The sequence below is a fragment of the Solanum lycopersicum genome, chromosome 9 (assembly GCF_036512215.1).
Source record: "Solanum lycopersicum chromosome 9, SLM_r2.1".
In the NCBI taxonomy this organism is placed as follows: domain Eukaryota; kingdom Viridiplantae; phylum Streptophyta; class Magnoliopsida; order Solanales; family Solanaceae; genus Solanum; species Solanum lycopersicum.
Window position 1 is genome coordinate 57,576,257 of NC_090808.1, and position 15,718 is coordinate 57,591,974.

Consider the following 15,718-nt stretch of genomic DNA (forward strand, 5'->3'; position numbering starts at 1 on the left):
GAACCTCTTCGGTCCTTGATCTCAATGTCAAACTCTTACATCAATAGAATCCATCTAACTAATTGTGGCTTTGCATCCTTTTTGTTGAAAAAGTACCTGATAGTTTCATCTTTAATATAAACAACAACTTTATTACCTATCAGGTAACATCTAAACTTGTCAAAAGCATAGACCAAGGCTAGAATTTCTTTTCTAGTCACTGTGTAGTTGGTTTGGGCCGCATTCAGTGTTTTTCTTGCATAATGAGTGAATGCCCTCTCTTTCCTCTGCCCCACACTGCTCCCATAGTCACAGCATTTGCATCACACATTAGCGCATAAAGAAGCTCCCAATTTGGGAAAGTTACAATTTTTAGCTTCCATCAACTTCTTCTTCAAAGCTTCAAAAGCTTGCGTGCAGTACTCATCAAATAAAAATTTTATATCCTCCTCTAGGAGACTGCACATGGGTCTTGCAATCTTAGAAAAATCTTTGATGAATCTCTTATAGAAACCAGCGTAACCCAAAAAACTTTGTACCCCTTTAACAGAGATTAGGGGTGCCAGTTTTTCAATTACATCCACTTTGGCGCGATCAACTTCCAGCCCTCTCTACCTTATGTACCAACACAATCCTTTCCTTGAGTAGGAAATTACATTTTTTCTAGTTTAGGACGAGATTAGTTTCCTCTCATCTAGCTAACACTCTTTGTAAATTCTCCAAGCACCTGTCAAAAGACTTCCCAATGACTGAGAAGTCATCCATGAATATCTCCATAAAATATTCAACCATGTCATGAAATATAGTCATCATCAATCTTTGGAAGGTAGTCGAAGCATTGCATAGCCCAAACAACATTCTCTTGAAATTATATGTCCCATCGGGAAAATTAATGTGGCTTTTTCATGGTCCTCTAGTGCAATCACAATTTGGTTGTCTCCTGAATAGCCATGCAGGAAACAATAATATCATTTTTCCCAGCTAACCTTTCCATTATCTAATCAATAAAAGAAACTGGGTAGTGATCCTTTCTGGTGACTTCATTCAATTTCTTGTAATCCATTCATATTCGCCATCCTATCACTGTCCAAGTTAGAATCAACTCATTTATTCATTGGTGATCACTGTCATGTCTCCTTTTTTAGGCATATACTGAACTGGGCTGACCCACTTGATGTCTGAAATTTAATATACAATACTTGCATCTATTCATTTAATCACCTCTTTGCATACAACCTGTTATTTTCACTAAGTCTATCCTGCGCTGAGGTTGCACAATTGGTTTGTGCCCTTCCTCCATGAATATTCGGTGCATGCATAAATTTGGGTTGATGACATGTATGTCATTTATTTACCAGCCTATCGCCTTTTTCTCTTCCTCAATATTTTCTGAAATACCTCAACCTGTAATTTTGACAAAGTAGAAGAAAGGATTACAGGTAAAGATTTATTAGCACCTAAGAATATATACTTGAGATGAGAAGGGAGAGACTTTAACTCCAACTTTGGTAATTTCTCAATTGAAGGCTTGGGAGTGGTCCCAGGACTTTGTTTTATGGCTCTAGAAACTTTGAAAGCATACATATTTTCAGGACATTTAGGACGTTAGCCAACTTTTAGGCTTCAACATCTCTTTCAATGTCTTGCCCAATAATCACTCTCTCTAAAGGGTCTTGGGCTTCAACATATTTAGCTTTCATTGCCTCATCGATGACTGTAATTGCTGGAAAATCTTGATATATAGTAGGCAACTTCATTGCCCTGTGAACATCAAATACCTTGACCTTATCATGAGTCCTCCTTGTTAGTCTATCGGTCGCCACATTAATTGATGCACCTCCAGTTTCTAGGAATGGGCATCCCAAAATAAATGGGACCTTTCGATCAGGCTCAAAATCCAAAATGACAAAGTCCATAGGGAAAATAAGAGTTCTCACTTCAACCAAGACATCTTTAATAATGTCATCTAGCCTTGATACCGAACATTTCGCTAACTGCAACATAATGGTTGTGGACATGGTCCTTCCTAGTCCCATTTTTAGAAACATGGAAGTAGTCATCAAATTGATACTTGAGCCCAAATTGCAAAAACCTCTTGCCTCAACACCCTTGCCAATTTTTATCTGAACAGTGAAACTCCCTAGATCTTTCAACTTAGTTAGGAGCCAATTCTGGATAATAGAACTGCACTCCTTTGTGAGTGCTACTGTTGCATACTCAACCAATATACTCTAGTTTGCTACCATATCTTACACATATGTGACATACTTGGGTTCCCTACAACACAACAATCAAAGGTAAGTTAACATGTACATATTTGACTAATTCAATAAACTTATCAAAACATTCCCCTTCCCTTGCTTTTTGAATTTCTGTGTGAATGGGGGAGGTAGTTTTGCTTTTGGTTCATCATTCTCCCTTTGTTCACTTGGTTCTGTTTCACCTACATGTTTTCCTTTTTCTTCATCCACTTCTGCCTCTGGATTCAACTCTTCCAATGGAAGACCACTCTGACTACTCACAACATTTACTTGCTTCGAGTTTGGGTCAGTATTTCTAGGCAAACCTCTTTGTGGTCGGGAATTTTGGGCACTAGCAACTGTCTAAACTACTTGTCCAAATTCTAAGTCGCCAATTGATTGTTTCAAACATCTACTACCAATTTAGCTTTATTTTCCGTGATTTTTTTTTGCTTATCCTACATGCTCATATCACCTTGCTTGGCAGCCTGCTGAATTACCATGGTTTTGTTGATTTCTGTAGCTTTGTTGATGGTACTGTTGTCCTCTACTTTGTGGTATGTATTTGTTCTGTCCTTAATGTTTGTTTTGATTGCCACCCCATGAAAAGTTTGGGTGGTTTCTCCATCTTGAGTTGTATGTATTTCCATAGATCTGGTGATTTCCTCCTCGCTAAGCATTACCTATAAAATGAAAAAATTCTGGGTTTTCTCCTCATACCTCGATAGTGTCATCTTCACTTCCACATACTTTACACCAAGTTTGTGGTTGATTTACCATACTAACTTGAGTTTTATGTTGTCCTAGTGACATCTTGATGAAATAAGTAGTCATCATATTCTGCATGGATGCGATCTGTGTAAACAAAGTTGTCACTACATCCATTTCTCATATTCCAAAGTCTTATGTACGATGGGTTTAGCTCCTCTGTCATTTCACTTGGGGTTACCCTACGAAAGTATATTAAGAAATGTAAACAAGTCAACATTTGTCTTGTTCAGAGCTTGTTCACCTGCAGCAGAATTAAGTAAAATTTTTGTGGTTGGTTTCAACCCTTCAATAAAAGTATGGACCAACACTTCGTTAGCTTGATGATTATGCGGACAAGTTAGTTGTAGGTACTTAAACATATCCCAAGCTTGGTACAAGTTTTCCCTCCTTTCCTTCAAAACCTTAATATGTCGTTTATCAGCTTGGCATTTTTACCGGATGGAAATAACCTTATCAATTGCTTTCGGGCAAGATCAACCCAAGTTTTTATGGAATTTGCGGGCTGAAAGTTTAACCATCTTTTTGCTTCCCCCAGCAAATAAAAGGGGAATAATGTGAGCCTCACATAATTAGAGGTCACTCCAGTTTGAGTGCATGTGTCATTGATCTCGAGAAAATTCCGAATATGCACTTATGGTCCTCATGAGATAGACCGGTGAAATGCTCGTTTTGTGTTCACTAGTTGCACCATGTTCTGCTTCAATTCAAATCTCCTACCACGTGTAGGTTTCTAAATACTTGAGGTAACATTGGTGGTTCGTGGGAATGGCACATCTTTCACTTTCATTTCTGCCATCACTGCCGATGGTTCCTTATCCTTCCTTTCTTCTGAAGTTTGTGGTTCACTCGCCACAAGAGGAACATGATGATTACATCTTCTTTTCTTTCTCTGGTAATTAACAAATCTCTTTAGTTCACATAAATGCTCTACCAAATTTTGGTCGTCTTCCAGTGCAAAAACATGACATAACTTGCAAAGAGAAGAGCCAAGATCAAATTGTCAAAACATGTATAAATAATTTAGACACTCAAAAATTAGATATCTACCGATTTAGAAGTCCCCGATAGCGTCACCAAAAACTTATTACGTCTAAAAGAACACGCAAGTGCATGTGATCACTCAAGTTGTAAAATCACTCTTTTCGAGTTGGATTGTCGAACCCTAAGGACTTTCAATCAACAAATAACAATTCTCCTATGTCTAACTAAATTTACTCAGGTGACAACAATTTTAGAAGTTTGATTATAACTACTACTAGACATTTTCGAAAATTAATTACTATAATCAAACGATTTCAAACAAGACAAATTCACAATTTGGGAAGTATTCCAGGGTTGTAGCATAGATCGATCATGGGTATAACATTGATTTATCCTAGAATTTGATGGGTTATCCTTATTATGGATTTGCAAGGTTTGATTTTACGATCATGATCTCCCGACCACTAATTGCCTACCACAATTGACAGCCTAATTATATCGTTGAGAGGGGTTAGGTATGAACTAATGACGGAGCATTAAGCATTAATATTTCTCATTAACCAAGCATGGTATATAAGTGACAGGCTATCCTATATACAAAACATTCTGGACTTTACCCTAGAATGAACATACTCCCCATATTCTTTGGTCTATCACTCTATTCATCTTCTGAGTTCAAGAGCGGACAACAAGTTTATTTTAATTTTGATCATGCATTGAAATAGTTCAACAAGAATGCAAGAACATACAAAATATAACCATTCTCATACTAGCAAGAGATTATATTAAACCATTAACGGTAGCTAAAATCCTAGAAATAGGGACTTTAGTTACTCATACCATAAAATATCAAGAAATAATATTTTTCGATCATACAAGGGTTTACCAAGATGAATAAATAGAAAAAAACCTAGATTGTGTAGCAAAATCGCCCAACTCCCAAATGCTCTCATATTTTTGGAATTTTATAAAAATAAAATAACTCACTTAAACTATTTATAGTCTCATATAACATGGCCGAATTATAGTGTCCATGTCCGCGACTCAGATTGCTCCCTCGCCTAAATTTGCATACAACTGAAACCTCTCTACGACACGGTCCTATCACGCACTCCACTATTAAGTGGAATGCCTCTTCTGCATATGCGTATTATCTCTACAATACGGAGATGCTCCCCTCATAATGTATTCTCCAGCTTATTGGCCTTTATTCTCCGCAACATCATCTTCTATTTGACTACCTCTGTCCAAGTGCCCTATTTCGGCTCGTTCTTCTTTGTTTTTCATCTTGAAACATCTAATCATATTTATTGGAGGAATTGACATCAAACTCTCAAATCTTAATTTCAGAACGAAAATACTCTCATACTTAGTTATGTATTTGGAATAAATTGGTTACTGGGTGCATAAATATGCCTAAGATCAAACTTCCAAGAGAAAAGTTGTGCTATCTTCGAGAAGATATTGGAGTTTTCAAGAAAAATGCATTAACTGGGTGCATTCACCTAAACTCACACTTGTTGTAGTTGGTAAACAATAGATGATCCTTAAGGGTTTGCAATACTACCCTCAAATGACTCATATGATCACTCTCGTTCTTTGAATGTACCAACATATCGTCAATGAAGACAACGACAAATGATTCTAGGTAATTTCAAAACATCCTATTCATTAGGTCCATAAATGTCGCCGGAGCATTAGTGAGACCGACAGACATTACCAAGAACTCATAATGCCCATACCTAGTCCAAAAGATCATCTTTATTACATCCTCATCTCTCACCCTAAGTTGTTGATACCTCGATCTTAAGTCAATTTTCAAAAAGTAACTCGCCCCTTTGAGTTGATCAAAAAATTCGTCAATTCGAGGGAGAAGGTACTTATTCTTGATGGTGACCTTGTTGAGTTGGCGGTAATCAGTACACATTCTCAAGGATCCATCCTTCTTCTTTACAAACAAAACCGAAGAACCCTACGGAGAAATACTAGGACTTATAAAAACCTTATCTACTAAATCCTTGAGTTGGCTTTCAACTCCTTCAATTCGGCCGGAGCCATCTGATAAGGAGGAATTGAAATGGGATTTGTATCCGGTAGAAAATCTATGCCAAAGTCAGTTTCCCATTCTTAGGGAATACTAGGAAGGTCATCAGGAAAGACCTCCGGAAACTCACTCACTACGGGTACCGACTCAATGGAAGAAATTTCAGAGTCTAAATCTTGGACTCTTACTATGTGATATAGACAACCCTTTGAGATCATTTTGCAGACTTTTAGATAAGAGATAATACGACCTCTAGGAATAGAATTTCCCCCTTTCCTTGCAACAACGGGTTCATATGGGAAGTTAAACTTCACCACCCTTGTCCTATAATCAATAGAAGCAGAGCAATCATGCAACCAATCCATACCCAATATAATATCAAAATCAAACATAACAAGCTCTACTAGGTCAACATAAGAAACTCTATTGGGCAATATTTTAGGACAATTTTTCTTACACTTTTTGCAAAAACAGACTCAACCACCGGAGTAGACACTATAAAAGTTTCATGCAAAATATCGGGTAAAATATAAAACTTTTTGGCTGCTAGAGGAGTAACAAAGGACAAAGTAGCACCGGGATCAAGTAAGGCATATACATCAATAGAGGAGGATTTCAACATACCGGTCACCACGTCGAAAGAAGTCTCTTGCTCACCCCTAGAGCAGAAATCATAAAAGCGGTTCTTCTTTGGTGCCTCATTAGAACCACTTACTTGAGTTTGACCACTACCCATGTCTTGACTCTTCACATTAGGGAAATCCCTTACCTTGTGCCCACTCTTGCCACAACCAAAACAATAATCTGTCCCCTTAAAGAAATCACCATAGTGCTACTTGCCACACTTTCCACAAGTTGGCTTCTCGGTTTGTGAATTAATATCTTTTCCCTTCTTGGATAGAGGGTTAGACACCCTATAGCCAATAGCTTTTGGGAAGTTGGAAGGGAATTGACTTGAAACCCACTTCTTAAATCTAGGCTTGTCTTGTATCTCAAGCTTAAAAAACTTCCATCAAAAGATCTTAACCTCTTAGCATCATAACTCTTCCTCCTAGCCCTTGCCTCTTCTACATGTTTTGCATGCACCATAAAACAAGAAATGTTCATGTTTTCGTGTAGCATAGCCGAATGACGCTCCTCTTGTAAATCATCTGACACCCCTGTCACAACGCGACTCATTTCGTCTCTAGGATCGGAAACCAAAGAAGGAGCATATTTCGACAACTTAGTGAACTTTAAGAAGTATTCATGAACACCCATACCTCTTTGGTGAAGGTTGATGAACTCCACCACATTCGCCTCCCTCATCTCCCTAGGACAGAACCAATCAAGAAAATCCTTATTTAATATCTCCTAAGTTAAAGGACCACCTCACAAGGTCCTATTATCCCTCTATTGCATAAACTATGCTTGTGCCACGTCCTTGAGTTGATAGGCAACCAACTCGGTCTTCTCACTTGTGGACAACCCCATAGACAAAAGTATTTTAGAGACTTCATTGATGAATTCTTATGGTTTTTCATCAACCTTAGACCCGTAAAAAGTAGGAGGGTTCATCCGAGTAAAGTCCCTTAGACGGGAAGCCATAGTAGGGACTTGTTGATGAGGACGGGGAACAACCTCCCGGGTTTCTTGGGCCGTAATATTTTGGACTTGAGTCGTGGCCCCTGGTACTTGAGTAGTGATAGATTGTTCCATTTGTATAAGAGTGATCCTTATATTCTCATCCGTCAAAGGAGGAGGATTGACCGGTGCATGCTCCATGTTAGCATCTTCTTCAAGTGGAGGAACTTGATGTAACACTCCAGAAATTCCATGACTTAAAATAGATCTTAATATATTAAATCATGTTTAAAATGATGTTTCCAGACCTATATTAATGTAATAAACTCATTTGGAAAAGGTTAGAACTAAAAAGACTAAGAAAGACCTTGACGTCCGGAAACAAGCTAATTTGAACTAGTTGATGTCCCTATGTTTGGTGAAGGTTTCGAAGTGTCAAATGAAGTCATACACTTGTAAAGTGGCCTTGGATATGTAGGATGTAATACAAAGGGTCAAAACGTCAGGTAACGACACCCTAAGGACAACTCGAACGGTCCTTGGGGAGGACCCAAACATGGGTGGGCAGGCTGCCTGGCAGCCTGCGAGCAGGCCAGAGGTGGAGGTGTGGTGCACGACGCGTAAGAAACACGAAGTGTTCTGCATCAATATTTGAAAGGAAAACTCTCTACGTGAGGTTGACATGCACCTCACTGCCTCAACTCGAAATTCAATAAAAATGACGGGATTTGGCCCCGCAACGCGCAGCTACTTCCCAAAATCGTTAAGTTCGTATTTTTGGTAATTTAACTTTTTAAAAAGACCCATTTAAGTGGAGGGTCATTTGGGTAATTCATAGGACGACTATATATTGATATTAGGTCAGTTTTAGACCATTTTACACGTCCCAAACCAGATCAAACAAAATATTTCTCATTCTTCCAAGAGCACTTTCTTCTCCAAACTCCATTGAAGAACAAGAAGAGCTTAAGGAAGAAGACGAAGACCTCGAGATTTTTATCCAAATTTTTTGGATTCTTCATCTATAAGGTATGTGTTTTTCTCTCTTGGTATTCCTTTCCCCAATAGGTCCTTTCAAATTTAAGTTTTCAAGAACTTCAAATACTAGGGCTTTTACTCTACGAAATAAATTTTCTCCCTAACCCTAGATTTATGATTTTCAATGAAAAGCAAGTGTTTTCTATGGTCTATTCCACACGATTTGATGAGTATGTTGTTATTATGTTTGAATTTCTTGTGAAGCATGTTCTTATCTACATGATGGTCTTGTATGATTATTTCTACTATTTGACAATATAAAAAAATGGGGATTGGAACTAAGACTAGAATGAACTCTTAAGTGACCCTTATGCTTTAGCCTACATTATGCATTGATCTTGTATATGATTTTTAAGAGCTTTACTTGATTATGATATTGAGTATTTCACTATGTTATGATTATGAATGTTGTAAGATGAATGTATGAGGTAAGTCTTCTAAAGTTGTGATTACTCTATAATATTTATATTAGCCCATAGATCATGATTCTATGTTATGGATGTATGTATGATGTTGTTATGTGTATATGCTGGGATACGAACATGTTATTTGTGAGATCATGAAAAGAACATGAAAAATGCAAGTTACGATATCCTCTTGTATGATTTACACAAGATGACTATGTTATGTTAATCTCACAAACGAAGGGTTAGAATGAAAGGAAATTTTCATCTTATCCCAGAGAGCTCATGATCATGTTTATACAAGGATTTAATCTCCTATGACCTATGATAAGTTATGATAAAAGGAAAACTTAAAGGTTATTCAAAAAAAGGGACTTGAGCTAAGCACTGATGAACTAGATATGAGAAGTGTCCCTACCCTAGTTGGAAGGTAGGTTCACAATGACTCTCATGAGATTGAGGCTTTCATGTAATATGGAACTATGGGTCTCTAATACATCTCTTAGTTCTTGAACTATGTTGCCACTATAGGATACTAGCTAGTGGATCCACCTAGAAATCTATGTCATGTTAAGTTCTACTTTGGTCGGTAGACCACCTTTTTTCGGTGTGGGATTTTATTACACTGGATTCCATGTTTAGCTCACATGGTCTATGTAAGTTAAGGAGAATGTTCCCTCATGTATAATGAAATACAAGTAAATGAATGTTGACTAAGGTGACTTGAGGAGTCTACTTAGTAGAGGTAGGGGTATGGGACTCTACATAGACATTGCACCAGTTGACTCTAAGAGAAGACCTAGGAGATTTTTCTTATGTAATATGATAACATGAAAGATATATGTTTATGATACATGATATTACTCTTATATGATATTGGTTTTTATGATGAATATGTTAATGGGTTATATTGTTAAATGAACTGATGACTACTTATGCTACAAGTTATATGAATTAAAGCTTTACTCATGGTCTCCTATCTTATCCACTTGGTTGTGTGGGGTTATGGGGCTTCACATGAAAATTGAACTTGTAGGTTGGGGATGGGATCATTGGTAAATGTTTTGTATGCTATGTTATGTGATCTATTGTATATGAAAAGTTAATATGACTCTATGATAATGTCTTTGCTTAATATCATGCTTTATGTTGATAGAATCCTTAACTTGTATATGTTATATGGTATGTGCATTGAAGGCTTTCATATGACTTAGCATGTTTTCTCCAACCACTGAAGTTTAAGGAGGTCTATTTGAAGAAGCTTGGAACTCTTTCTCCAAGACTTGGTAGGTCCTCATGTTCGGGACGCTGTCATTTATATTCCAGCTTATGAAGACTTTAATAGATATTAGGAATGTCCTATTTCCATCATGTTTCTTTGGATTCTTTTGTATTAAGGCATATATGGCATATTGACTATGTATTGGATAAGTCCAGATTTGCACTCTTAGATGATTTATATATGTGAGACAATTTCTTAGAATATCGTATGGTTTATGAATGATAAGTATGAAGTCTAAGTATACTTCAAGTAGAATGTAAAAGTTTTAAATTTTCCGCAATTTTTACTGATCACATGTTATAACAAATGCTAAGGTCTTGTATGAGTCCTCTAAGAGGACAACAACGCCAATCTCATTTGCGGTATACTCTCCGGGTGTGACACTTGATCACCATGGGGAGGATCTCCTGTATTAGCAATTTCCTCTTAGAGTCTTCGAGCCACATTCCTTCGAGTGTTCATTCTTCCTATAAGCACAACAATAGGATTAGATGCAAAAGCACACCATAAGTATACTCTAATGGCATGATATAGGATTTTAAAGAAAGAGAGCGATTCTTAGGCATCACATAAGTTCCTATTCATAAGTGTGACGCGTTTCACAATTATGAATACAAAAAACCTACATAGAGTAGAGAGAGAGACTTAACTCAACAATATTCAACCTGGCTTTGATACCAAGTTTGTCACATCCGGGTTTACCCCCTAAATGTAACTAGCATCGTCATCCTTTCTCAAGGACTAAGACTAGCCTCTTAGTCTCATCTCATTACATTCATAGGTTCAAAGTACGGAGAAATTTAAAAATTTCATTACATCTAGTTGGAGGTTTACATAGACCTCTACATACATATAATATAGTCATATCGAGTATACATCGATCCTTCGTAAGGAAGGTTACATAGCCTTCTACTTTTATTGTACCTACATATATATAAGATAGCATAGTCTCAAAGATTGTCTCATCTCATACATCTAAACGATCATCAAAATTTGGGCATAGCCCTACGTAAAATGTAAAAAATCCACATATAGGCTTATACAAGTCGTACACAATGAAAGTAGAATGAATATAGAAGTCTTAGAAAAACAAAGGAAATTCATAGGCAAGATATTGACATCGGCCTCAGAAAGTGAGGACCTACCCATTTAGATGATAGAGAATATCCAAGCCTTCTTCAAGTCGTCTCGGATGAACCTTCAACGACCGGAACCTAAAATGTTTGGGAAAAGGGAAGAAAATGAGGATATTACTTCACATGTACTAAGTATGAGACCATATGCACATATAATATCAAAATATGCTAAAAAAGGAAATTTAGTCAAAACATGCCATTTTACCCCTATTAAAAGTCTAACGCAAAATCAAGCAAGTCATACCAATACCCACGAAATATGCATACTAACTCAAACAAGTAATATGTATCCCAACATACATAAACCCATAATTTATTACAACCCTATCATCAAGGAATAACATCACAAGCATGAATAAGCGATAACCATATCATTATAAGCAAGACAATTAATCATGAATCCTTATCAAGTCAACAAGTGCAATGACTAAGCAAAGCCCCATGACCTTACTCAATCAAGTAGCCCCAACAAGAAAACATAACCAGTGTCCAACTTCACATAATATAACATTTAGATATATATTTCATCTTAAGTTAACAATATAACCCAATGCATACTCATAAGTGAACTTACCAACATATAATATCAAGAATGTGCAAGTTCAACTTGTACATATCATATATCATTATAACATAAATATATATAAAACATCCACCTAAGACTCCTTTTAAGGCTAACTAGTGCAATGCTTAGGTAGAGTCTCATACCTCTACCTAGACTAAGCTAGACCCCTTAGATTATCCTAGTTAGTGTTCAAATCCTTTAATTCATTTTACCTTTTGGGAACATCTTGACCTAACCGATATAGACCACATAAGCTAGTGTGAAATCTGGTGATGAAACCCTACATCAAAAGAAGGGGGACTACTTGCCAAGTTAGTACCATAACATGAAACTAGCCACTTCGTGGATCCACTAGCTAATATTCCTAATGGGGAAACATAGTTCAGGAACTAGGAGATATAGTTTGGACCTTCTTTATGCACCATGCATTATAGTCTCCAATCTCAAGAGTAATTTAGTGCTTCTACTTTCCCAATGTGGGAAGGGACACTCCTCAATCAAGTTCACTCGGTGCTAACCAAGAGGCCCTTTTCAAATATCTTTAAGCCTTTATTTATGAATCATAGCTTAGATTAGGTTATAGGGTCAAACCCTTGTATAATAATCATCATCAATATCTTAATAAGAATTGTATGAGTATAAATCCTTTCATCACAATTCATTATGGTGAGGTCAACACATTACATATCAATTCATAATAAGGCACATTGGTATACATCACCATCCTTATAGCATTTACATCTTAATCAACCTCACAACCATAATCAAGACATTTCAATTAAACATCATACAACCCTATCATCATAATATAAGGCATACTCCAATAACATCATGACTTAACCACAATTAATCACAATTGGAAGTAAAGATAGATATTCCAAGACTTAACATGTCTTCCTCGTAGTTCATCAGCAAGGTCTTACCATAAAACCTAAAATCAATACAATTTAGATGTTCAACATCGTAATTTAATAATCAACATGATAAAAATACAAGAAGAGTCATTACACCATAATTCAATACCAAATCAATGTTTAAAACAAGATTGCTTAGGCTAATTTCCATCACCTAGATCACTTCTCAAGATTAGTATAAAATACTACAATTCATTCCAATTATTTAAGTATTGGTGTAACAACATCATCTAATAGTGATTTAACCCATAATCAATACAATTGAATCAATCACAGCCCAATTTACATCAAGATCAAACCTAGGGTTAGGGGTTCAAGATAATAATCTTCAAATTGAACCAAACCATCACAATTGATCATAATAAAGTTAAAATACATGTTAATATATCCATTATATCCTAAATAAAACATAAACAACTCAATTCACAACATTAATTTCGTAATTGGATGAAACCCACATGAAAACTCAACTTTTGAAATCCATTTTGAAGGAACCCCTTGAGAAAAGAATTTGAAAGGTGAATTAGATCCCATATCTTAAAGTTTGATGAAGATTTTTATGGTGAATTCATCCCTTTCTGTCCCTCAAATCTTTCCTATCCAGTCTTTAATGGTGATTTCAAATAGAGAGAGAAATAGGAGAGAAGGAAGAGAGTTTGTATTGACAGTTGTAATTAAATTAATTGGGGTTGGGGCCTTTATATGGGAGTTAAATTAGTTAATTAGTCTTCTCTTAATCCCTAAAAATAAATAAACCACTTAATTAATTAAATTATTTAACATTAAAACATGCAGGAAAAAATCAAGACCCTCACAAACGGAACCCCGTCGATAGGCCTTCTATGAATCGACGAAATGGCCCCCCCCTCCGTCCTACACATTTGTAGGTAAGTTCAGAGACTTGGGAAGGCAATGGATTCCTCAAATTGGATAAGTGTGGGATGACGGTAGCATCTACGTGCCTTCAATCCACACACGGATCGTAGTTCGTCCCGTCGATGCACACTGCACATGTAGTGTTGCCTCAACCTGCAGTGGTCCTCTTCAAGGGCCCTTCATTGGTCCTTGGGGAGTCGTACCCAGAATTTTTCACCTTGAAAAAACTTAAACACCTATTAGCCACCATTTCACCACTTTTCATAAAATTCTGACTCCTAAAAGCTAGTCAAAATAGGCTAAGGCACACTAGTACCCTTTGAACCAACTTTCGGACGTTAAGGACATTCTTGGACGTTTTGGTATCTCCTAAGTGACCTACATTCATCAAATTGGACTTTAAAATATTACTTAGACCTCATGAAACCTATTTTAGGCTTTATGACACGTCTTGAATTTTTGAAGTGTTACAGGAGAGGACGACAACAACAATTCAAACCACCACCAACTACAATGGAGAGCAACAAACAAGCTCTTCTCATCTCTTTCTGTTCTCAAAAAAACTTTGACAAAGAAACCAACAAGCTCCATAAAGGAAAATAAAGCAACAAGAATTTCGGTGAAGTTAAAGTTATAGACACATATTTTCAAATTTGTTCAAGTTTATTTTCTTGTCCATTTTATCATTTAAATTTCGAGTAGATTTGTGAACATATGATCTGCTATTTCTTGCTTTCACTTTGTCAGATTTGTTGATGACTATACAATGTTATTTAAGTATTTTCTTTGTGATTTGTCAAAATTCTTATGTTTTTTCATGTCTGGCATATCAACACATCCTTACAGTCTAAATTCTACCCAGAATTTCATCACTTTGTTATATATGTTTGAATATGTTTTAATCTTTATAAATGGATGTTCATATGATTATGAAATTATGACTCCTGCTAATATGATATTTGATAGTGTTATAAATATTACATTTTTCACCCAACCTCGATTGCAAGAAAAGTGGTACAATCACGCACCAATAGTTGTTTGACACGTATTGAATTCTTTTAATTTTTAATTTTTAATTTCATTTTCATTATTATCTTTCTATTTTTATTAACTTTATTTTCATTTTTCCCTCATTCTTCTTAAACCTTCATTACTTGAATCCTTTGTACTTTGTTGTAAATCCTCCAAAAGTAGCAGTCATAGTCACCTTCAACGTAGCCTCCATGTTGCTTCATGTTACAACACTATTTTCGTCACTAAAGCATCTCTAAATAAAATTTATGCAACTGTCAAGTTACTAAAGCAAGGAAATAGGACCAAAATAAAGATGGAGTTTCATAGTACTCGCTAAACAATGGAGTTCACATTTGTTTTTGTTTTTTAAAAAAGGATAAAAGAAGAAAAAGAAACAAAGAAAAGCAAGAGACAAAAAAAGTGATAAAATGGATGAAGTAAATGAATCTTCTTATTTGAAGAATATGAAGAAAAGTAATTGGAATTTTGAATTTGGATGAAGAAGATAATGGGAAAGATGATGTAAATTAATTAAATAATTAATAATAAAGAAATAAAAAGACATGTTGCACTTTATAACTGGTTATGGCAATGAAAAGATCGGGTCACTCACCTCATTGCGTGGTAACAACCCTGACGAGAAAATGGGTCAAGAGGACCCCTTTACAGAGATATTATATAGTTCTGTGGGGTGATAGGACACTTGCAAAGTTAAGGTGTCTTTATGAAAATATAAACAAATTTAGTAGTGACTTTATGTCTTCTCTCTCTCTCTCTCTCTCTCTCTCTCTCTATATATATATATATATATATATATATATATGTATATATGTATATTGAGCAGCACATGAATTGATTACATAGAGGTTTCACCTAGATCAGTGACATTGCACAAGTTAGTTAGTTAAGTT

The 15,718-nt window shown here is 36.0% G+C and overlaps 1 protein-coding gene across 1 annotated transcript; it reads right to left on the bottom strand.

Annotated features, from left to right (window-relative positions):
- Positions 1 to 6,318: 6,318 nt before the first annotated feature.
- LOC138338611 (uncharacterized) lies at positions 6,319 to 7,323 on the bottom strand. Its single transcript, XM_069289590.1, has 3 exons — positions 7,023 to 7,323; positions 6,473 to 6,819; positions 6,319 to 6,339 (listed from the first exon to the last, which is right to left on the bottom strand). The coding sequence occupies exons 1-3, from the start codon at positions 7,321 to 7,323 to the stop codon at positions 6,319 to 6,321; spliced, it is 669 nt and encodes a 222-aa protein (XP_069145691.1).
- Between the last annotated feature and the right edge of the window lie 8,395 nt (positions 7,324 to 15,718).